This window comes from Micromys minutus, assembly GCF_963924665.1.
Source record: "Micromys minutus genome assembly, chromosome: 17".
In the NCBI taxonomy this organism is placed as follows: Eukaryota; Metazoa; Chordata; class Mammalia; order Rodentia; family Muridae; genus Micromys; species Micromys minutus.
In genome coordinates this window covers 2,020,697-2,043,230 of record NC_137952.1, presented here as the reverse complement: position 1 = coordinate 2,043,230, position 22,534 = coordinate 2,020,697, and the positions used below count along the sequence as shown (strand labels likewise).

The 22,534-nt window shown below is 52.8% G+C and overlaps 1 protein-coding gene across 5 annotated transcripts in view; it reads left to right on the top strand.

Annotated features, from left to right (window-relative positions):
- DGKZ (diacylglycerol kinase zeta) overlaps window positions 1-22,534 on the top strand; it is a gene marked incomplete at its 5' end in the record, with an annotated part of 29,899 nt that overhangs the window by 3,325 nt on the left and 4,040 nt on the right. For 2 of the 5 annotated variants that reach the window (XM_080931262.1, XM_080931263.1), the window contains 20 exons: window positions 15,218-15,326; window positions 15,602-15,697; window positions 15,957-16,034; window positions 17,383-17,439; window positions 17,726-17,794; window positions 18,780-18,851; window positions 18,929-19,045; window positions 19,129-19,200; window positions 19,434-19,529; window positions 19,772-19,854; window positions 19,950-20,010; window positions 20,099-20,212; window positions 20,304-20,444; window positions 20,946-21,024; window positions 21,177-21,232; window positions 21,348-21,410; window positions 21,495-21,568; window positions 21,652-21,763; window positions 22,038-22,237; window positions 22,356-22,456. In XM_080931262.1, coding sequence (XP_080787388.1) covers window positions 15,218-15,326; window positions 15,602-15,697; window positions 15,957-16,034; window positions 17,383-17,439; window positions 17,726-17,794; window positions 18,780-18,851; window positions 18,929-19,045; window positions 19,129-19,200; window positions 19,434-19,529; window positions 19,772-19,854; window positions 19,950-20,010; window positions 20,099-20,212; window positions 20,304-20,444; window positions 20,946-21,024; window positions 21,177-21,232; window positions 21,348-21,410; window positions 21,495-21,568; window positions 21,652-21,763; window positions 22,038-22,237; window positions 22,356-22,456 — 1,850 coding nt within the window. Of the gene's footprint in view, window positions 1-9,942; window positions 14,912-15,217; window positions 15,327-15,601; window positions 15,698-15,956; window positions 16,035-17,382; window positions 17,440-17,725; window positions 17,795-18,779; window positions 18,852-18,928; window positions 19,046-19,128; window positions 19,201-19,433; window positions 19,530-19,771; window positions 19,855-19,949; window positions 20,011-20,098; window positions 20,213-20,303; window positions 20,445-20,945; window positions 21,025-21,176; window positions 21,233-21,347; window positions 21,411-21,494; window positions 21,569-21,651; window positions 21,764-22,037; window positions 22,238-22,355; window positions 22,457-22,534 lie in introns of those variants that run through there. The other 3 variants (XM_080931261.1, XM_080931264.1, XM_080931260.1) reach the window with 3 other exon arrangements.

Here is a 22,534-nt window from a genome sequence, read left to right as displayed (position 1 = left end):
ACCCCTGCCAGGGCTCTGCTCTCTGCTCTTGCAGTGTGCTGCTAAGCACACACCACACACAGGAGATCTGGATCCTTGCACTGCCAGATGGAGCTCCGTGGGCTTTTGAGAAGCCACACGGGCTTCAAGATCTTATACAAGAGGGCAGGCAAGAAACACTCCCAATACTTCTGTTTTGCTACACACAACCCTCCAAGACAGAGCAGTTTACACCCAGCTCTGCAGGATGTTCACAGGCTCCTGGGGGGGAGGGGCACCTTGAAGGCTTCCTGTTGCTGGCCCATAGGGCACCAAGTGTTGAGTGCTTTTGACCTGAAGCTGTGCTCATTTTAAAGAGCTTAGGTCTGTGTATGCAGTGATGAGCGTTGGGCATTTCCAACAGAAGATCAAGCCAAAGTGCGAACACCTTTACACAATTCTCTAAAGTAAGCAGGATAGGTTCTTTTTCCATTTTTGTAGACGAAATAAACATACTGTCGGAGAGGAGCCACGTGCCAGAGTCCCACAGCATGTAAGAGGCAGAGACAGCATTTGAACTCAGGTTGATCTGATTCCACTTCCACGTCCCTTTCTCTATACCAGGATCTCAAATGTGACATCACAGAGGCTCAGGTAGCCCTACGAGGTCAGACTGAGGTCAGACGTGAGCCTGGGCACTCCCCAGGTGATTCTGCAACGCCACAAAGTCCCAGGGTCTTGGGCCCTCGCTGGGAAGTGACCTTGTAGCATGCTTATCAAGAAAGTCAAAGAAGGCCTCTAGACCATGGTGCAGGGAGCTCACGGTGGGGAAGGCTTCAGGATCTGCGCCCGTCGGTGCTGGGCTCCTTTCACTTCATTTGGTGGCCAGGTGACAAGAGGAGCAGACATTTGGATTAGCTTCCCATCTAGGTTCTGTTTTAACTGACGCTGCTCATGTAGACCCACCGAGCTCTCTGCCGCATGCCTCTTACTTACGCCTCTGCTGAGGGACCTCAGAAACAAACAGGCCAGAAGACGGGGTCATAGGTCACACCAGATGAGGGTTGGCTCTGTGCTTGTCTCAGGTGCAGAGTGTGAACAGTCAGCAGTATCTGCTGTGGGCTTGGCAGGGGCATCAACAGGTGGGGTCTGGGGAGCAGTTTGCCATCACTCTCTCTTCTTCAGACCAGTGAGAGACAGCTGAGCTGTGGCTTCCTCCCCTATAGGTTCTTTTCACCTCCATCCCACCCCACTTCTTCAGGGTGGAACTGTCAGCCCCTCATAGAGGAAGAAGGGGAGAGGGGTATCTACACACACACACACACACTCATCTGGTTTCACCCTGAGTAGAGCAGGTGGAATCTTTACATACAGGTTCTCTGACCCTAAGACTTGGCCAGTCTCCAGTGAGGACACTTGCCTAGAACCAGCCCCATGGAGAGCGGACGGACTCACCCTCTGGTCTTTTGCCAGCAGCCTGGTCCTGGGCTTGTGGATTGGCTAGTTTTACACCCCAGGGGCATCCTAAATTATCTGGCACCATACACATTTTAACAGAAGGAGCTGTGGTTGTCCAAGCCCCTGGGAGCCAGAATGTCTGTTCTGCCATCTCCGTCCTTCATTAGTCTCAAAGTCATAAGCTCCCAGAAGACAGAGGACACACCTGCGGAGCGAGTTTGACACAATAGGTCTCATTTAGAGGCTATGCCACATGGAGACACTGTGAGCACAGTCCTGAAGACAAGGCTGGCAGAGGTACCCGGAGCAGGATGAGCAGAAACAGCTCCTGTTTGGGGTGGTGTGCAATGAATGGGGAGGGACACCTTGAGGGATGTCTCTCTTTCAGAGGCAAGAACCCCTATCTGTGGCGCCAGGATGTCTGGGGGCAAATGGAACCTCTGAGTGAATCAATTGTCTTGCTTAGGCTAATGCTGAGAACAGTCTGGGTAGCTGTAGAACCTTGGGTTCCTGCCAACTTGGGGAAGAGGGACCTCAGTGCCTGAGCTAGGCACATCTGACTGCTCCTCTACGGCCATGTGCCCAGGTATAGAGCTGGCTTGGATGGCAGGTAAAGGAAGAATTCTGGTCCCTGTCTACTGTCAGGAACGGGAGTGGACAGTTCCTCTTCTTTTGTCACCATAACAAAGGTCAAGTCCCCACATGTGGAGTGACAAGGATTTGCACTTAATATACGGTGGTAGAGAGGATGTTCTTCCAGTCAAGAACAGAGGCAGGACTTCTGCCCTTGCAGAGAAAGCCTAGGCTTGGGAGCTGTGTCTAGGAAGGAGAGCAACAGACCTTTCTGAAAGCCTTCCCAGAATTTTCCATGTTTCCCCAAACAAAGAAGAGGAGGCTGATGGGCTGGTTGGCTCTGAAGCTCGGGCTGGCCCCTCCATTTAGTACAGAGAGCCCGAGGGCCAGATCCTTGGGCTACCCAGGAACCTGTCCTGCAGTGCCAGTGTGACAACAGCAGGGGGCCGAGGCTTCGTAGGGAAGGACACTGAACCTGGGAATTTTCTAGCACACAGACCACTTGCGCCTGCTGTGGGTGGATCCAGACACCTCTCAGTGAGTTACCTGAAGACCGGAGCTGCCAGGTTGAAGCCTGAGGTCAGGGGTGTGTGTTTCCACATCATTTAGCTCCACCCTTCCCTGTCCCTGAAGGTCAAGGCCCAGTGAAATAGCCTGAACTCAGCCAAGGTCTCACAGGGCCGTGGGACCTGTTCATTGTCCTGCGTCACTGGACTCCAAAGTCTCCCCTGCATTCCTCACCTGGCTCTCCCATCCTGTCATTCACTTCCTCCCTGGCCTCTGTCAGCTCGGGGAGGGAATGCTGTATGCGGGAAGGTGAACATTTGCCTTTAGGCTAGTGGTTCTCAACCTATGGATTACAACCCTCTTGAGGGTCAAATGACCTAAGTTCTTTGCTTAAGACTATCAGAAAACATAGTTATTTACATCACATTATAACTGTAGCAAGGTTCAGTTACGAAATCACTGCAGCCACAAAAATGATCTTATGGTTGGGAGTCACCACATGAGAGATTGTTGAAGAGTCACGACATTAGTAAGGTTGAGAAGCACTGCTTGAGACTCACGGCTCCCCTCTTTCCTGGAGACATCCCTGGTGTAAGCATCCCCCAGCTCCTTGGCTCTCGGCCCTGAGCCTGGCTGGCACTCATGTCCAGGTGGGAAGGACTAGGCAGAGCAGAAACCAAATGCCTGCCCCCTTACCCTTGCTCCTGTCTTAGCTGGGGACATGCTGAGGGAGCAGGTCTGAGTGGGATGGAGAGATGTGTTCCACAGGAGAGAACTGAGTGATCCAGCCCCTACCCAAGCCCCTGTGTTCAGGTAAAAGCTGCTCATTTCCCCTTCTGGCCATCAACAGCTACTCCAAGCTCATAAGGCTGCTGGTTTCATAGATTCATCACAAGGATGACCTCAGTGAGTTTTACTTCCATTTTACAGATGAAAAAGACCAAGGCATAAAGGTCATGAAGTTCGCCCTGGGACTCAGCCCCAAAATCTTTCCACAGCACCTGGTTATTAACACTTCCCTTCATGTGTCTCACCCTAACCTGCAGAGCCTCAAGGAGGTCTTAGATACTGTCTGGGTTCACTGAGAGGTTTGTACCTCACTAGGAAGTTGCAGAGACACATGAGATGCTCTGTCCCCCTAGAAAGTGACCTCCCACCCCGGGTCCCTTCAGCAGGAGCAGACTGGCGGTAGAGATACTGCACTGAGTAGGCAGCCTGAGGCTGGAAGACAGCCATCATAGGGCTTAGCATCTGGAGCTGAAGAAGGGCACACCTGTGACCTTTTATTTAGTGCCAGGGGAAGAGTACTCAGAAGATGGGTTAGAGGATCCTATGTTAGCCTGTGTCCGGAGGAAGAGATTAGGCCCCACTTGTACCCGGCACCCTCTCTCCCTCTACTTGCAGAGACTTGCTCCCCCTCCCTTCTGGCAGGGTGCCAGTACAGAGCTCCCACGGAGAGGCCTCTCCCCTGCCAGGGCTGAGCACCGTCATAGCACATGCCAAAATAGCTGTCTGGGAGCCTGAGCCTGCACCACCCACGCCCCAGCATCTTGTGGGTTAACAGCTTGCCTGTCTCTCCACCCCCCTTCCCTAGCTTGCTGACATTTTACAGAGAGAGCTGGGGGTGGTTGTGAAAGGGGGCAAGTTAGTTCCTGCTCCTTAGCCCACTGACAGCCTGCTGCTGCCCACCCACCCCTGGAAGGCATCCTGGAGGAGAATCCTGGGGAAGCAGGGCTGAGGTGTGCCTGCCATGCCACACAGTGAGTGACACATTGTTGAAACCAGACAGGGAGACCCAAGACAACGCTGGGCAGTTGGTCTCCCTCTCACAGACGTTTTTAGTTTTCAGGGGGATGGGAAAGATGGAGGTTAAGATATCTGTTGCCTAGACCAGCCTTGAGCTCATGTCAGCTCTCCTGCCCTAGTCCCTTGAGTGTTGATTACAGCGAGTTACCATACCCAGCTCCTTTGGAAATCTTTTACATTTTAAGGGACTAAGACTTTGTTCGGCTGATGCTAGGGTCCATTGCAGATACTCATGCTTGCATAGTGGACACTTTACGTTACCTCCCTGAATGCTGGACGAAATTTACTTTGATCTGAATGGTATTCTTAGTTGAGCAGAGTTCATGTATATAATCTTAGCACTTTGAAGGCTATGGCAGAAGGATGCTGGGTTTGAGGTTAGCCTGGGCTAAGTGAGTTCTAGGCCAGGTTGGACTAAATAGCCAGACCCTCTCTCAGATTAAAGGCGGGGAGGTAGTGTGAGAGACAGGTATTGGTCTGATTTGCTTTAGTTTGGTTTTGGAGGCAGTCTTGAATTAGAAATGGCCTTTAGGTTCCCAGGTGCCTGGATTGCAGGCATGAGCTTATTAACGTTCTTTAGGTTTTCACTGTTGTTTGCAGTCACCAGATTGCTCTATGCCTTGCTCCGAGTGCCCCTTCCCACCAGTGCTTTGGCATGTGTGTCTTGGCTTAGTCAGATGTTACAGAATTGTCTTGCCAAGCAGTTCTTCTAAATTTTACGCCCTGGAGATATTTATTTCCTTTGTTTTTGAAACTCATTAAACCAAGGAAATGTTTACCGTGAACGAGTTCTCTTTCTAGCCTGTGGCAATCCCTCAAGCCCCAGTTATCAGGTTGAGGCTAGAACAGCTAGTGCCTCCTGGCCTGAAGCTACAGAGCTGGTCTGAGGCAAAACTTTAAACCCTCCCCAGGGCAAGGTGCAGAGTCCTTGAAAGCCCTGGGTGGTAACTCGGAGCAGTGAGGATCTGGGAGCGGACCGCAGATTCTAAGGACACTCACAAGTGGAGGTTAAGTTTTGAGTGGAAGTAGTGGGTCCATCTCCTAGCAATAGGGAATTGAAATGTGCTGGAGGCACGTGAGAAGGGGTGTGGACTTAGCATGAGCAAGGCTAAGCAGGGACCATTCACTAACCCTCTTCACTCTTCAGGCCATGCCCAACATCAGGGATCCATTACTAGTGATGCACCCAGCCTAGCAGGTCAGTGCTGCTGGCCCAGAATAACCAGAAGAGGGTCCTGGGAAGAACTTTCTGGCAGAGCCAGTGTCTGACCAAATTCTTATAAAATGAGAGGGAAAGGAGAGGTTGAGTTCAGTAAACAGAGGGACTGGTTTTCATTATAGAGACTCCAGGTGGCAAGTGATAGAGCCATTTGTCTATGTGCCAGTGTGGAACTACTGGGTCTTCGTTGAAGGTCTGCCACTTGTTAGCTGTAGGCCTTTGGCTAGCCACTGAACTACATTGTGCCTCACTTGCTCATTGTGAGGACAGATAACAAGGAGGAACAGTACCAACTAGTAATTAAATCAGAATTAGTCGATAATATTTGTTTAACCTGGTATGGTAATGCCTGGGAGGTAGAGGCAGGAGGATCAGAAGTTCAAGGCCATCCTATGCTACACAAGACACTGTCTCAAATAAATAAATAGCCAAGTGAAGTATGTACATTTGTTAACATAAAAAAAATAGGAAAGTGGGCCAGAGGGATGGCTCAGAGGTTAAAGGTGCTTGCGGGCAAGCTGATGCCGTGAGTTTGATCCCTAGCGTTTACATGGTAAAAGGAGAACAAACCCTGAAAGTTGTCCTCTAACCTTTACACTCTAGTTTTGGCGTGGTGATACATGTGTGCCACACATTCAAAAGAAAAAAATAGGAGGGAAAGCTGTTGGCATCAGACCCAGGGCCTTCTCGGTTGTCAGTGGCAACAGTCATGAAGTGAGTGCTCCCAAGTAATTCTGGGGCAGCAGGGGACTGAAGGGAGCTCTAACAGAACCAGTTGGCCACTCAGGACTAGATGCCCAGGTGGACCTACAACCTGAAGGAAGAATCTGGGGACACTTGATCAAGTTCAACTAGGGGCCCCTGGCTGAGCACCCCAAGCTTTTGCAGCAGCCCCTCCTTCCCAGCCACAGAGAATGTGGAGTATGCATTGACTTCCCAACACAGAAGAGGCTTCCAGGTGTCACTCACCAGATCTCCCAAAGAGGAAAGGAAGATGGCCACCAAAACAAAAGCTGTTGTTGTGCCCAAACAAAGAGAAGTGGCCTGGGCCTGTGGCCAGCCCTTGGTGGGGTACCCAGGAGGAAGCACTTCCCATCTCTGAAGGCTCTAGCCCCTCCCCCACAGAATTCCCAGTTCCTTCCTCCTGAGTTGACCCGAAGTAAACATAGCTCCCTGCCAGCCCTGTGCTGGACATACAACACCCACATATGCTCACCAGGCCCCGCCCCCAGGAGCTGGCTGCCTGGAGGAAGAATAAGACACCCGGAAGACAGGGTATCCAGTGTTTCTGTGGCTGAAGGCCAGATGTGTGATCAGCTGGAGTGGGTGGCTGTCTGGGCAGCTGTCAGCAGGTAGATTGTCAGATGTAGAGGCACAGCACTGAAATTGGCTTTGTTATAGTTTAGGGTTACACCTAGGGAGTTAGTGCCAGGCTATGAGAATTCCCTCTCAATCCATGGGTCTCTAAGTGACCTGGTACTGCAGATGCTGTGCACAGAGCGGTTTTCATAGGGATCGTTTCTGAGCTGTCATGGTGTGTATGTCTGTTCCCTGTGCTGCCTTCTGCAGAGGCAGAGATAGGGAACATGAATGGCCAGCCAGCAGGGCCCTACTGTATATTAATGCTTCTTTCATTTAAAGATTTATTTATTTTATATATGTGACTACACTGTCTTCATGCATACCAGAAGAGGGCATCAGATCCCACTGCAGATGGTTGTGAGCCACCATGTGGTTGCTGGGAACTGAACTCAGGACCTTTGGAAGAGCAGTGTTCTTAACCGCTGAGCCATCTCTCCAGCCCCCTAATATTTCTGTAGAAAAAAAAAGTTGAGAGGATTGGACTGAGGAGATCGCTCAATGAGTAGAATGCTTATCTAATAGTCCCAAAGCTTGGGATTTTATCCACAGCACGCCATAAACCAGGTGTAATGGCACAACTCCAATCCTAGCACATAGAAGGTAGGGGCTTTGAGGACACTCTGGGTGCAGGGGAGGGGGTAGAGACATTGAGGAGGCTGAGACGGGAGAATAAGTTACTGATGTGTGTGTGTGTGTGTGTGTTGAAATGGAGTTTACCTAAGTCATTTTTGCTGCTAGCCTAACTGTAATGTGCTAAAACTCTTAGCTGAGGCAAGCCGTGTGCTCTGCTAATTGCTTCTTCCTCCCCTCCCCTCCCGTTCTCTCCCCTCCCCTTTCTTTCCTTTCTTTTGATGGGGCTTCTACATAGCTCTGGCTGTCCCGGAACTTACTATGTAGATAAGGTTGGCCTCAAACTTTCAGAGATCCCCAGCCTTTGTCTCGCTGCCTCCAGCCTGCCAGCGGCCCCTTTAGTACTGAGCAGCTGAGTGACAAACTAGTCAGGATCCAGGTGTCTGGCATATATTTTCCCAAATATGAATGAGGTGAGCCTGCCACTTCAAAAATAGTATCAATATTTGTTTCCAACAAGAAATCTGAGTTGGAGCAGAACTCAGGATTTTGGAAACTTTGTATCTACCTTCTGGTGGAGGGAGGAGCTTTCCCCCCTGGACAGGAAGCTGTTAAGAGCAATAGAGACAGCTAAGGGGATACTGATCTTTTGATGTTCTGGGAGGAAATGGAAGACCAGTGTAGCACAGTACCACAGTATTCTCTACTGATTTACGCTTGCTGTTGCAAAATGCAAGATAGACCTGCAATGGGGCAAGCCTTGTCCCTAGCTGTTGAAGAAGACACGGTGGGGGTGTTTATGTGACTAGCCTGAGCTACTTAATAACACCCCGTCTCAAAAACCCCATGCCCCTCAAAAGAAAATCAAATCCTTGCAAGGTAAAACTTTGTGTTCACTGGTAGGTTTGGTACCTTGTACTGGCCTTTAAGACTTGTCCATCTGTCCTGGTGGCTCACTCATCTGATCTCAGCAGAGGCAGGCAGATCTTTTGAGTTTGAGGCTAGCCTCATAGTGAGTTCCAAGACAGCCAGGGCTACATATACATAGAAACCCTGTCTGGAAAGAAAGACTACTAGTCATATTCTCTTGTGATGGCATAGAATAGGCATAGTTACCTTGTATCCTGGTGAACTGTTCTCCCTTTCCTGACTCCACACAAAGTGAGGTTCATTCCTTCATGTTCTTCCACCAGAGCAACCTGGTATCTTGTGCAGGGACGGGTGCTTCACAGGAACCAGCTGCTGCCCGAAAGTCAGGTTTGCAAAATCATGAAATGGGCCAGCATAGCTCAGCAGCTAAAGGCACTTGCCTCTAAGTTGGACTGTTGAATTTGATCAGAGAGATTCGCATGGAGGAAGGCTCTCATGAATGTTGTCCTCTGACTCACACGTGTACTCTGTGGCACTGGCACACACAAAACAAATAGAATAATGTTCTTAAGCTGCTTTTTCACTGGCTTGTATTTTATGCAGTATTGCTTTCCCTCTCTCTCTGCCCACCTTCCTTCTTTCCTTTCCCCTAAACAGGGTTTCTCTATAGATCTGGCTGGCCTGGAACTCAGTATGTAGACTAGGTTGGCCTTGAACTCAAAGATCCACCTACTTCTGCCTCCTGAATGATTAATGCTCTTAAATTTAGATTCTGTTTGGTTAAATCTTAGCACCTATCACCTGCTCCCTAGACAAAATTTGTCTAGGAGCTTTAGAAATTATTATTTCTGAAAAGTGGGAAGTGCTTCTGGAATCGGAAGTTCGATAGCTGCCATTCCTTGGTGAGCCATAGTGGGAACGTGAGCTTGGGGTGGTGAGGGTGTTGGCAGGTGTTACACCAGCTGGTCTCTCCTAAATACCCTTCAACTGGCATGAGCCCAGGAGGCTCAGAAAGGCCCCTGACCCCCTTGACAGGGCCAGAAGAGCCAAGCTCTGGAGTCCCGCTCAGCTATCCCTAAGGCAGGAGTCACAGGTTCCCAGGAGCCTCAGGTGAACCATCTGTTCATCAGGGACAGCAAGTCTGCACAGGGGAATTACCAGACTCCTGGGTAATAATGCTGGTGAGAAAAGGCTGTCTAAGTTGTGAAACACTCAATAGATAATTATTTTTGCGGTTATTTTGTGTGCTTAGCTATCCAAGACCCCATAAAACCTGTCCCATGGACATAGGAGGACAGTAAGTGATTGTTTCCTTCTCTTTAAAAGTGGGGCCGCGCTTGCCTTTTTATATACCTTGTCTTCCTTGTGCAGACACTGTGTGGGCTGGCCTGTTACTGAAGGAAAGAGTGTATTGATGGCTGTCACTTGGCCTGGCTTGGGACATGGGGGAGAGGTGCCAGGAGGCCAGGATTCTGTGCCTGTTGGTGTGCACCGCCCACCCTCCCACCCACTGCCTGCTGCCTGCCTGCTATAGGGCCAGGAGCCACCACTGAGAGAGGAAGCGCAGTCGGTTACCAATTGGGCTATTTTCATAACGGTTGTCTCCTGCTTGGGGGAGGGGCAGAGGCAGCCACTGCAGCTAGCTCTCCAAACTAGGACTTGCTCTGCAGAGGCTGAAATCCAAGCAAACTGGAGCGAGAGCGGAGCCGCCTGGGACCCCAGTCCCCACCTGCTTGGCTACCTCTTGCCTTCCTGATCAGGTCAAAGTGGGGGAGGGGTCGCTTCTCTTCCTAACCTTCTGCTTCCTTCTATGACTGTCTGGGTGGATTTGGAGAGGGTAGATCAGGGCAGACCCAGGCACCACCATCTTTAGATAAGGGCTTTTCCTGCCAGCTCTCTGTCAGTCTGATGGGGGGGGGGGCTGCTGGGCTCCCCACACCTAGGCTGACACCCTGAAAGAAACTGTTGCCTCTCTGATCACTCTCTTACCCTTCAGCCTTGACCCACCGTTCACCTGCGTGCTGTCTTTTTGTGTTTGAAGCAGAGTCTTTAGTGAGGAGACCTGGTAAAGCCCACACCCTGCCTGACCAGACCAGGCCAGCCTAGATGAACTGGCTGCCTTCCCAGCTTTCCTCTCTTCCCCCTGACCCCTGGGGCTGTGGGAGCTGAGCAACTAGAGCTGGCTTCTGACAAGCAGTCCCTCCGACCCACTAGGCGGGCCTTCGTTCTGGGACTGCTAGAGTACAGGTCCCTACCCCAGGCCAGCCTTCATGGAACAGAGGCCTGTAAGACCCACCCTTCCCACGGCATGAAGTAGCCACTGTGGCAGGACCCAACTGGTATCCTATGCAGGTTCCTCTGGAGGCTGAGGAGTCCCTGAGGACCGGCCTATTGCCAGGTGCAGAGGGCATTCCTCAGGAGGGGCAGACACCCAGGTGCCATGGCTATAGGGCTTTGTTCCTCATGTGGTGAGTGGTGGCCACCCTGGGCACTCCTGCTTCCTTTTCTGGGTTCCCACCCCCACTGTGGGCAGAGACAAACCTCAGGAGGTGGCAGGACCACAGGCCCTGAGGTTCTACCACATCCCAGGTCTGCCAAGTAGCATTAAGAGCCTTCTGTGTATCTTTGCAGCAGAATGCCTTCATGCCAGACTGGTGCTGGTGACCCGTCTTGAACATGGAGAAGTAGATGGGATGGCTAGTTGATCTGCCGAGGGTGTGGTGCTTGCTTGCTTATTTATTTACAGACATGTCTCATATAACCCAGGCTGACCTTGCCTCCTGCCTCTGTCTCCTAAATGCTGGGGATTACGAGGTGGCACCACTATACCAGGTTTTTCAAAGTGCTGGTTTTTCCCACTTGTAGCCAGTATCTAGAGTGAGATGGTCTGGCAAGGAGGCCAGCGGCCCTTCCTAGCAGGTAGCCAAGGAAACAAATGGCCTGTCAAGCTCATGCTGCCCCCGATCTCCCATAGGCTCTCATCAGGCTCCTGGGGGCCAGCTGGAGACATTTTTATATTGTCCTCCTTGAGTGTGGTTGGCTGCCCCAGACAAGCCCAGGAAACCTAGTAGGCAGCCATTTTGTTGTGTTGTTGGTGTGAGAACCTCTGGGGCCTCCCCCATGACCTCTGCTTGTACAGTGTGGTGTATGGAGGTGATAGGGCTGGGGTGAAAGAGATGACCACTCAGGGGAACCATAGGAGAACTCTAGGCCCAGACAGGGCTTCTTCTGTTTGCCTGCTTTTTAGTTAAATTAGTTAAATTAAGATGTCTCACTGTCTCCTGGACCTTGCTTTGTCAACCAGGCTAGCCTCAGGGTCACTGAGGTCCACCTGCCTCTGCTTCTGAAGTACTGGGACTAAGGGGATATCAACCCCCATGCCAAGCTTTGTTCCCTTTTGTATTTCTTTGTAAAATAGTTGGTATACGCACTGTAATTCTGGTCTAGACCAGGCTGGTCTAGAATTCACTATGTAGCCTGGTTGGTTTCAAACATACAACAGTCTTCCTGTCTCAGCTTTCCAAGTGCTGGGACGATAGGCATTAGTTGCCCTAGAGAAGCCTCAGCAGAGATAGGAAGTAGGAGTCAAGCAATCTCTGGCCAGCAGACCAGGGTTTCTATGGAGATGAGCTGAACAGGAAACATGGGACCAGCGGGAGGGGGCAGTGGGAGCCCAGTGGTGTTTGGGGGTGTTAGTATCCTTCAGGAGAACTTGCCATAAGATGTTAACTAGTCTTAACAGCCTTCTTAGATAAACAGGGAAACTGAGGTCCCTGGTACAGGGCCCTAAGCACTGGCTTGGCCTTGTGCTCCAGGGAGGCTGTACACGGAGCAGCTGAGGAATCTTGTTACAGGTGTGTCTTGGAGCACCCAGCAGCGTGTGGGTTCTAGAACTGTGCATGTAAGCTGACTGTGCCCTAACAAGGGCTGCTTCCTTCTTAGTCTTGTCATGCAGGTCTGGGACAGCAGGGAGGGCCCAGCCTTTACCACTGACCAGAGAGCACAGCACCACCTCCCCCGCACTGACTGTGGCCTTTTGTTTTCTGGGTGACACTAGCTACTAACATCAGGCGGTATGCTGTCTGGGTGACTAATCTCCTCCAGGCTAGGCAGCTGTCACAGTGGCCTGAACAGACTGCTGGGGAAAGCTGACACCCCAGGGGAGAGCTGGCAAGCTAGTACCCTGGCTGCAACAGGCAGCTAGCTAGGCCTGCAAGTTCCTCTTCCTGGGACAGAAAATGGACCCTAACTCCTTGTCCCACACTGGCTGGCTATGTGACCCTGGGCATGCTCTTGCCACTTTCTTATGATGAAGCTGTGGTCCTGCCTCCCTCAGAGGGCTCTGGTAGGGTCAGTGAAGTGGTGGAGAGCTCACCCGTGGTCTGGCACAGAGTAGCACTGAATGACTGTTAATACTGTGGGCCCTTTCTCTAACCATCTCACCTCCATCCAGGGTCCAATATCTGCTCTACCCTCTCTGCCTATGGACTTTGTGTATGCTCCCTCCCCCCCCCCTCTCTCTCTCTGTGTGTGTGTGTGTGTGTGTGTCTGAGCTGGATGAAAGCAGTCTGATCTTGCATCTCTGGAACTCGCCTCCAGTCTAGCCCCGATGCTCCTTGCCTGCAGCCACTTCTGCTAACTGGTTGCAGGAGCTCTGTCTCCTTTCTTTACCACACCCTATACCGGCTCTAAAGCCACCTGCCAAGACCCATAGCAAGGACAGATGGAGGCTGAAAGCAGGTTCTGCATTTATCAAGTGGGCCTATCCTCCTAGGCAGGCCTCTCAGACTACCTTCCTCTTGCCCACTGCTCTGGGCTTCAGCCAGACTCTCCGCAGGCAGAATTGTATGTCATCCAGCAGTGCTCAACCATGGCTGTGACTTGGGCCTTCTTGGCTGCTCTTTGGAGCCATCAGCCTCAGCTGACTGGGGGCTTCCTGCCATTTCTCAAGTGAAGAAGTGTGAGCACAGGAAGTCAAGCCAGTGGGGGGGGGGGAGGTACAGGGACTAGGCCTCTGGATAGTGAGCATGGCCCATTGCACACCAAAGGTAGAGACCCAGGCCCCTGATCTCTGCATAGACTTGTGAGTCTGGGGGCAGTGTGGTGGTCCGTCCACAGGAAGGCTAAGGGGTTTGGGGGCCTTACACCTTGAGATACCTGTTGTGCTCTGATCTTTGGACAGTGAGACAGAGCCACTTGGGACCAGAAAGTTCTTAGGTGTGCACGTAGCTTCTAGCATCAGTGTCCCCTTAGCACATACCTCTTACTGCATCCCGGACAGTCAGACTCTTGGGGGCGGGGCATGCCTTTCCAATTCTTTGAAGTCAAATCTCCCAGTGACTGAACACAAGGTTAGGGCTGAACAAAGGAACTTTATCAGGACTCAGATCCTCCAAAGACAGCCCAACTTTATTGTTTTTGCTTAGTTGCACTGTATTGAGGGGAGTAACCTAACCTGTTCCATGTCAGGGCAAAAGGAAGGCCAGGTGAGAGGGAAATGTCCCAGAGCCCCATGGTCTATCCAGGCAGAGTCTGGTTCCCAGGTTATCTTCTGTTTCCATTTCTGGCAAGGCAGAGAAAGCCCTTTAGGCTCAGTCTCTGTTGTTTCTGGTGCCTGGGCAGGTGAAGCCCCATCTCCTGAAAACTCCTGGGAATTTTTAGGGAATGCTCTCCTGTAACTGTGAGCCTGGGCACCCCTGCTCTTCCTGGTACCTTAAAGCTCTTTTCACAGAGGCCAGAGTGTCCTCATCCCTAACATCTTTGTGTCCCTTTGCTTATGAGGCACAGCTGGGCTTCAGCTTGGCCCAGCTCCTGACACTCCCAGTCTGTGTGTCCAACAGCTCCTGGCATGGAGTCCTTCTTTAGGAAGCATTTCCAGCGAAAGACACCAGGTCCTGGAGAGAGGCAGCGGCGGTCCAGTGGCATGGGGCTGCCCACGGGCAAGGCTCGACGCCGCTCTCCTGCGGGGCAGGCCTCCTCTTCACTGGCCCAGAGGCGCCGCTCCAGTGCACAGCTCCAGGGCTGTTTTCCTAGCTGCGGGGTGGGCACCAGAGGTGCCAGTCGCAGGCGCTCCAGCACTGCACCCCCAACCTGCAATCCCCGCTTCATGGTGGATGTGGTGCCCACCCAACAACCTGCCACTGTTGGGGCTCAGCTTCTGGGTGCACCCGTGCTGTTGGCTGGGCTCATGAGCATGAAGGAGGAGGAGGAGGAAGGGGCCCAGGAGGGACATGAGACAGCTGAGGTTTCAAGTGATGCTGGGCCAGGTACCAGGACAACGCCCTTCTCACACCAGGGCACCTGGCCATTGCTTCCCAAGCCCCGCTGCCTGCGCCGAGCCTCCTCCCACCTGCTCCCTGCTAATGTGGAGTGTGGCCATACTCTTTGGGGCCTGCATGGTCACTATCGTCGCCTCAGCCAGCGGTGGCCCTCAGGCCAGCACCCTGGTCTTGGGGGCCGAAGCCCAAGAGCCTCGGGCGCTGCAGCAGGCCCCATGATACCGGCCCGGGTGCGCCCCCTGTCTCGCAGACGCCAGGTAGCTCTAAGGCGGAAGTCAGCTGGACCCCAGCCCTGGAACACCCTGCTTATGTAGGTATAGCAGTCAGCAGGGCAAGCGGCATAGTCTCCACAAGGTCTGGCTCAGAGTGAGGTCTCTGAAGCTCTGCCTAGCCTGGGGGTAGTCTCGGAAGCGGCTCTGGGTAGGGTAGTGGTGGAAGACGGGCCTGAGAGGTGCTACATCTCCTGTAAGAGCCTCAAGGCACCTGAGCTTCTGTGGCTTTTCTCCATCATGTACTTTGTGAAAGTCATGGGAAGCAGTTTTTCTGGGTAGTGGGGAAGGAAGTAGTCAGCAAGCATCTAGCTGGCCCTGGGCTTCAGCTATCCCCCTTTCTGTAGGAAAGCCATCACCAAGTCGGGCCTCCAGCACCTGGCACCCCCTCCTCCCGTGCCTGGGGCCCCGTGTGCTGAGTCTGAGCGGCAGATCCGGAGCACTGTGGACTGGAGCGTGAGTATCTGTGTACTAGGCAAGCCCGGACACTGCTCGGCATCAGTTCCTGCTGGGTTCTGACCCTCCTAAGACCCAGGCCTTGTGGGCAACTGGGAGAGAAGCCCATGTCTGGGCAGACTTTTAAGAAAGAAGCAACAGCCTGTGAGCCAGGCTTAAAGTGTTTGTAAGGCAGAAGAAAGCAGATTGTGGTGGCTATAGTAGGCTTCAGAGACGGACGATGGGTAGGGTAGGGGTGGCAGGTAAGTGCTGAGCCTGCTTATCCCACGGTTTAGGAGTCAGCAGCGTATGGGGAGCACATCTGGTTTGAGACCAACGTGTCCGGCGACTTCTGCTATGTTGGGGAGCAATACTGTGTAGCTAAGATGCTGGTGAGTGAGCTCGGTGGGACTTGCTGCCCCCTGGTGGTGTAGCGGGGTCAAGACCCTCAAGGCGACAGCAAGGGCACTGCTCCTACCTGGGTGCACTTGCTATGGGCTGCTCCAGGGTGAGGGGAAGGGGGTTTTGTCTGATGACAGGTACTGGAACTGGAACCCCATACATAGAAAGCATGTTATTTAGTCTCCCTGAGATGATGTCTAGGGTGGGGTTACCTGATGTCTCAGGGCCTCCTGTCTTTCTGTCCTACAGCCGAAGTCAGCTCCCAGAAGAAAGTGTGCGGCCTGTAAGATCGTGGTGCATACCCAATGCATTGACCAGCTGGAAAAGGTGTGTACGGCTGCCCAGCCTTCTGTGCCCTCCCCCCTGGAGTGCTGAAGTTCTTTTGATGTACACATTCACATATCTCCATGCACATACATGTTACACAAGTTCAGATTGCCGAGAATGACTGAGCAAGCATAGTGACCAAGCATCTGAGTCAAATGCACACATTGAACCCCACCTCCCCATTGGTTAGCTATTGTACCCTACTTTCTAGAAGGAGCATGGCCTAGAAGATCAGTGCCTGTTACCTAATGGCATGAATTACAGGTGTTGTCCAGTCCCGTGTGCCATTTCATCTCGGCCAGCCTCACATTCGGAGACGCCATTGTGGGCTGGGTTACAGGAGCTGCCTCCCATGTGCAGTGCCCTCGTACCAGTCCCCAGTTCTAGAAAAGGAAAACAGAACTGTCAGGCTTCTGACACCACAGTGCTCAGTGTGACTGAGCTCACACGGGCTCCTTGCCTACTATCTCTGCAAAACTCTTTCCCAAGGACCATTAACAATGGTGGACGCCAGCAACCCCAGCTTCAGGAGGCAGTGTGTCTTCACTTTTAAAGCCAGTCTGGTTTATGTAGAGAATTCTAAGACAGCCAGAGCACTAATGCATATGCGCACGCGCGCTCTCTCTCTCTCTCTGTGTCTCTGTGTGTTTGTGTGTGTGTCTCTGTGTGTGTCTCTGTGTGTTTGTGTGTCTCTGTGTGTGTCTCTCTGTGTGTTTGTGTCTCTGTGTGTTTGTGTGTCTGTGTGTGTGTGTGTCTGTGTGTCTCTCTGTGTGTGTCTCTCTGTGTGTGTCTCTCTCTGTGTGTGTGTCTGTGTATCTGTGTGTGTGTTTGTGTCTCTGTGTGTTTGTGTGTCTGTGTGTGTGTATCTGTGTGTGTGTTTGTGTCTCTGTGTGTGTCTGTGTGTGTTTGTATCTGTGTGTGTGTGTATGTTTGTGTGTGTGTCTGTGAGGGGAGAGAGAATATACAGCCTATCATGTAAGGTAACCATGAACCTGGGTTTAGTTCACTGGCTAAGGGTCTGTAGGGATCAGTCGGCATGCATACTCCACAGGAGAGATTGGTTCCCGCCTTCACTTCAGCTGGACGGTGAGGAGACAAAAAGACGAACAGACAGAGTTCCTCCACTTCCCATGGTGTGCATGGACCCCACCCAGCCTCTCTGTCTCTGTGCCTTAAGTAAAAGAAGGGACGACCCCTTTGCCCAGTGGTCAGAAAGGCTTCTGAGAGGGGCATCCATGTTCCCATAGCTCTTGGGATGGTTGATTCTACTTGCCTATGAGGTTGACTCTAGGTGACCCTGTCCAAAAGAAGGCTCTGACATTTTGGTGGTCACTGCAATGTTTCACAGATCAATTTCCGCTGTAAGCCATCCTTCCGTGAATCAGGATCCAGGAATGTCCGTGAGGTAAGTGGCCAGGACAGCAGTAAGCAACAGAGAGGCCCAGGCTCCTAAGGGATCCTCTGCAGTGCCCCAGGACTGCCACCAGGGGGTTAGCTGTCCTGTCTGCAGACAAGTAGGTTCCACATGTGTATAAGGGACTCAACCTTCCCTCCAGACTACGGGGTTCATTCCTCCACAGAGTCCCTTTCATCTCATTAAAGGGACTGCAGAGGGCTTCCTGTGGACTGAGTTCAAGGCCTTATCTGCCCAACTCCTTACCCAGTCCTATGACCTTTCTGTCTTCCTCCAGCCAACGTTCGTAAGACACCACTGGGTCCACAGGCGACGCCAGGATGGCAAGTGCCGGCACTGTGGGAAGGTAGGGCTGTCTGAGGGCACCGGCTACATGCTGCCTACTGTCCTGTGTATTCACTGTGGCCACTGTAGCTCTTGAGTGGAGACTTGGGTTTGGTGTCATTCATTAAGTCCCCAAGCCTCCTAACCCTAACCCTAACCCTAACCCATTGGTCTTTGAGCTAAGCAAGGGGATGGATCATTTTCTTCTAGTTTAGGGAGTATTACGGCCTTTGAACTTAAAAGGGACTCTTTAGAACTATATGGCCTTTCATTCAGCATTTCAGTAGCGACTCAGGGAGTGTGATGTGTGATGCCCTGCACTTGGCAACGGGCCCTGCCTCCTAGGACAGTGGCTTGTGCACTGCTCAGGACAATCTGGCACTTGCTCACTTGTCACCTGCTTGTCTGTCTCCCTCAGTGCAACAGGCTCTCAAGAATTCAGGGGCTCATTTCTCCATTTTTTCCCTGTGTCCTACACAGAGTAGCATTTGATGATGATTTCTGAACAGAGCATGGATATAGCAGGGCACTAAGTAAGCAGTTTACTTATAGAACTTGAATGGGGCCTGTCTAGATCTAGGGGCAGAAAGGAAATCTGAGTTAGGCAGATCTCCAGAAGACATACTTAGCATTTTGTAGTTAGCTACAGCATTCATGGGCTAGCTAAGCAAGTGTCCCTGCCCTTGGGGCTTATTTTATTTTTTAAAATGTGCTTAGCTGGGGGCCAGAGAGATGGCTCAGTGGTTAGGAGCACTGACGGATCTTCCAGAGGTCCCGAGTTCAATTCCCTGCAACTACATGGTGGCTCACAATCATCTGTAATAGGATCTGATGCCCTCTTCTGGTGTGTCTAAAGACAGCTACAGTGTATTCATAAATAAATAAAATAAATAAGACTTTTTTAAAGAATGTGTTTGGTTTACCTGGGTGACAGAAGGTTGGCAACAACAGCATAGCTGGGTCTCTGCAAGGCCACCTTGTCCCCTAGCCACCCTGTTCTCCCTCAGGGCTTCCAGCAGAAGTTCACCTTCCACAGCAAGGAGATTGTAGCCATCAGCTGTTCCTGGTGCAAACAGGCGGTAAGTGGTCCCTGTGAACCTGTGCTGGGCAGCCACTGGATTCCCCAGACTTACCCTTGCCCTTGGTTGTCTTCCAGTACCACAGCAAGGTGTCCTGCTTCATGCTGCAGCAGATTGAGGAGCCCTGCTCCCTAGGGGTGCATGCAGCTGTGGTCATCCCACCCACCTGGATCCTACGGGCCCGGAGGCCCCAGGTGAGGCCTTCCTTTACTCTTAGCACCTTCCCCCATGGGGTCTACCAGTCACACCTGGTCACCCACACCCGATTCCTTTGCAGAATACTCTCAAGGCCAGCAAGAAGAAAAAGAGAGCATCCTTTAAAAGGAGGTCCAGCAAGAAAGGACCTGAGGTAAGACCTAGGCTAGGAGGGGAATCGTCTCTATCCAGGGCCTGTGACCATACTAGTTTATCCTGGCTCAGGTTGGGCTCTTGAGGTTTGAGGATGTGGGATATCAGCTTTCTTCTTCCTGTGGACAGGCCATAGAAGGTCTGATATATGAGGATGTTCTCACCTGTGGTGGGGATGCTAGGAAGGATATAAAATAAGGCAGGAAAGTACAGCCAAGGGTCTCTGTCTCCCAGGAAGGCCGCTGGAGACCCTTCATCATCAGGCCCACTCCATCCCCCCTCATGAAGCCCCTGCTGGTGTTTGTAAACCCCAAGAGTGGGGGCAACCAGGTAAGCACAAGCTCTCTACCCACGGAGAGCCAAGCGTGAGAAGGTGGCCGGTGTTATACCTGCCTGCCTGTCGTTGTCTTCAGCATCCGTTTGGGTTTTAGCCCCTACTTTGCTTTTCCAGAGATGCCGAGAAGACCCTGTCCCATCCCAGCCTTTACTGTGTCTGTCTCCCACGACTGTGGTGCTCTATGTGCCTCTGATGCCTCTTTCCCCTCCTCATTGTCCCTCTGCTGTCCCTACAGGGCGCTAAGATCATCCAGTCTTTTCTGTGGTATCTGAATCCCCGACAAGTCTTTGATCTGAGCCAGGGCGGACCCAGGGAAGCGTGAGTACTCAGCAGTTCTCTGGGGGATGGGAGGCTGCAAGGTTCTGACTATGGTGCATGTCTCCTGACTCTATTCCTGTCCTCCCCTGGCCCAGGCTGGAAATGTACCGCAAAGTACACAATTTGAGGATTCTGGCTTGCGGGGGAGATGGCACGGTGAGTTCTGAGACCCGGGCTTAGGCCTGACGCACCCCAGTCCTCCATCTCAGGCCTGACTGACTCACTTTGCTCTGCCCTCCTGCAGGTTGGCTGGATTCTTTCCACCCTGGACCAGCTGCGCTTAAAACCACCGCCTCCTGTGGCCATCCTGCCCCTGGGCACTGGCAATGACCTGGCCCGAACCCTCAACTGGGGTGGGGTAAGTGCCCCTCAGAACAGGGTTGCCAGGGGGAGAGGGAGAGGTAGCCTTTGACCGCAGGGAAGACTCAGTCTTTGTCTCTTTCCACCAGGGTTACACAGATGAGCCTGTGTCAAAGATCCTTTCCCATGTAGAGGAGGGGAATGTGGTACAGCTGGACCGGTGGGACCTCCGAGCAGAGCCCAACCCTGAGGCAGGGCCTGAGGAGCGAGATGATGGAGCCACTGACCGGGTAGGTCAGCCGGGGCTGTAGCCAGGCCTGCAGGTTCATGAGTCTGGGATTCTGGCTGGGCTCTACACACCTACTGCCCGGTTTGGAGATGTGGGAGGTGTCCAGTTCTTCACATCCCAGCCTCTTCCTGTCCCAGGAGGATGGGACCCACTAAAGCTGGTTTCTTACTCAGCCTCCTGGCACACGCCTACTGAGGGTCCCTGGTGTGCCAGGCTCTGTTCTAAACAGCAGCAATACTTGAGTCCCTGTCCCTGGAGTTGGTGCGGTACATGGCATCTGGGGACACAGTGTTACGATGGAAGGTCCTCTGACGTGCTGCTGTCTCATCCCCAGCTGCAGAATCAGGGTCTCCAAGGGGGAAACTGAAATGCTGTTCACTTGACGAAAAGGCCTCTAAAAGTAGTTGAACTGAGCAAGGGCAGTAGGTGCTAATCTTGGGCTTGGCACGAGCTGACACTTGTGAGTCACCTCTGTCATTTCTACATCTTGATGTTTTTCTAGCTGCCCCTGGATGTCTTCAACAACTACTTCAGTCTGGGCTTTGATGCCCACGTCACCCTGGAGTTCCATGAGTCTCGAGGTTAGCATCCTCCTGCTGAAGGGGCCTTGGGAGGCCAGGGCAGGCATGGAAGGTTCAGGAATGTCAGACTTCCCTCCCTTAGCTCCCACCCAAGCCCAGCCTGGGAAGCACCAGCAGGTTGATTGACTTCATCACCCCTTGTCTCTACCCAGAAGCCAACCCAGAGAAGTTCAACAGCCGCTTTCGGAATAAGATGTTCTATGCTGGGGTGAGTCGAGCCGGTCAGCCCCCAGCCTCCTGGTGCAGGTCACAGGAGCCCTATGACACTGTGGTGAAGGAAGGCCCCTGTCGTAAGATGGTGACATACCCTCTGTCTTCCACAGACGGCCTTCTCTGACTTTCTGATGGGCAGCTCCAAGGACTTAGCAAAGCACATCCGAGTGGTGGTGAGGAGAGACCCCTTGGAGGGCCTAGGAGGAGGGAAGGTCCCTGGGTAAATGTGTCCCCAACACCCCCTGTTGTGTGTTCAGTGTGATGGAATGGACCTAACTCCCAAGATTCAGGACCTGAAACCTCAGTGCATCGTCTTTCTGAATATCCCCAGGTGAGGACGTCGGCTCCTGTGGGCCCTGTGTCCCACCCTGCCAAGTGGGGACATGCCACAGCCCTTCTGTTTCCCTCCCTTAGGTACTGTGCAGGCACCATGCCCTGGGGCCACCCTGGGGAGCACCATGACTTCGAGCCCCAGAGGCATGATGATGGGTACCTCGAGGTCATCGGCTTCACCATGACGTCCTTGGTGAGCGGTCCTAGTCCTGGGCTGTCCCCGCCCTCCCCTCCCCGGCCAGAGCAGAGCAGTTTCTCTGGCTGAAGGTTCCATGTCCTCTCTTGCCCGCCCTCCTTTTGCTGTAGGGGAGGGCACTTTACCGCCCATATGATGAGAGTCTTTGACACCTTTGCTTTGTTCCTCCGTACTGTGTTGTCTGGGTTCCCTCTGCCCCCCCCCACCCTCATCTCTGGGAAGAACAGAGCTTGCCTCACCCACAGCTGACATGAGGACCCTGTACCCACAGGCTGCACTGCAGGTGGGTGGGCACGGTGAGCGGCTGACCCAGTGCCGAGAAGTGCTGCTCACCACTGCCAAGGCCATCCCCGTGCAGGTGGATGGGGAGCCCTGCAAGCTTGCAGCATCGCGGATTCGGATTGCCCTGCGCAACCAGGCCACTATGGTGCAGAAGGCCAAGCGCCGGAGTACTGCCCCGCTGCACAGCGAGTAGGTCCCATGTTAGCCACAGTGTACTGACGCCTGGGCCCAGGCTCCGCTTTACTTGAGCTTTGGTACCGTAGGCAGGGTCTTTGCTGAGTTCCCTGTCTTCGGCCCCGCCCTACAGTCAGCAACCAGTTCCTGAGCAGCTGAGGATCCAGGTGAGCAGGGTCAGTATGCACGACTATGAGGCTCTGCATTATGACAAGGAGCAGCTCAAGGAGGCCTGTGAGTGGCTGTGGGGTCGGAGCAGGGAGGGGTGGGCAGCTGCTGAGCCGCCTGGGACGCGGTAGGAACGTGCAGCTG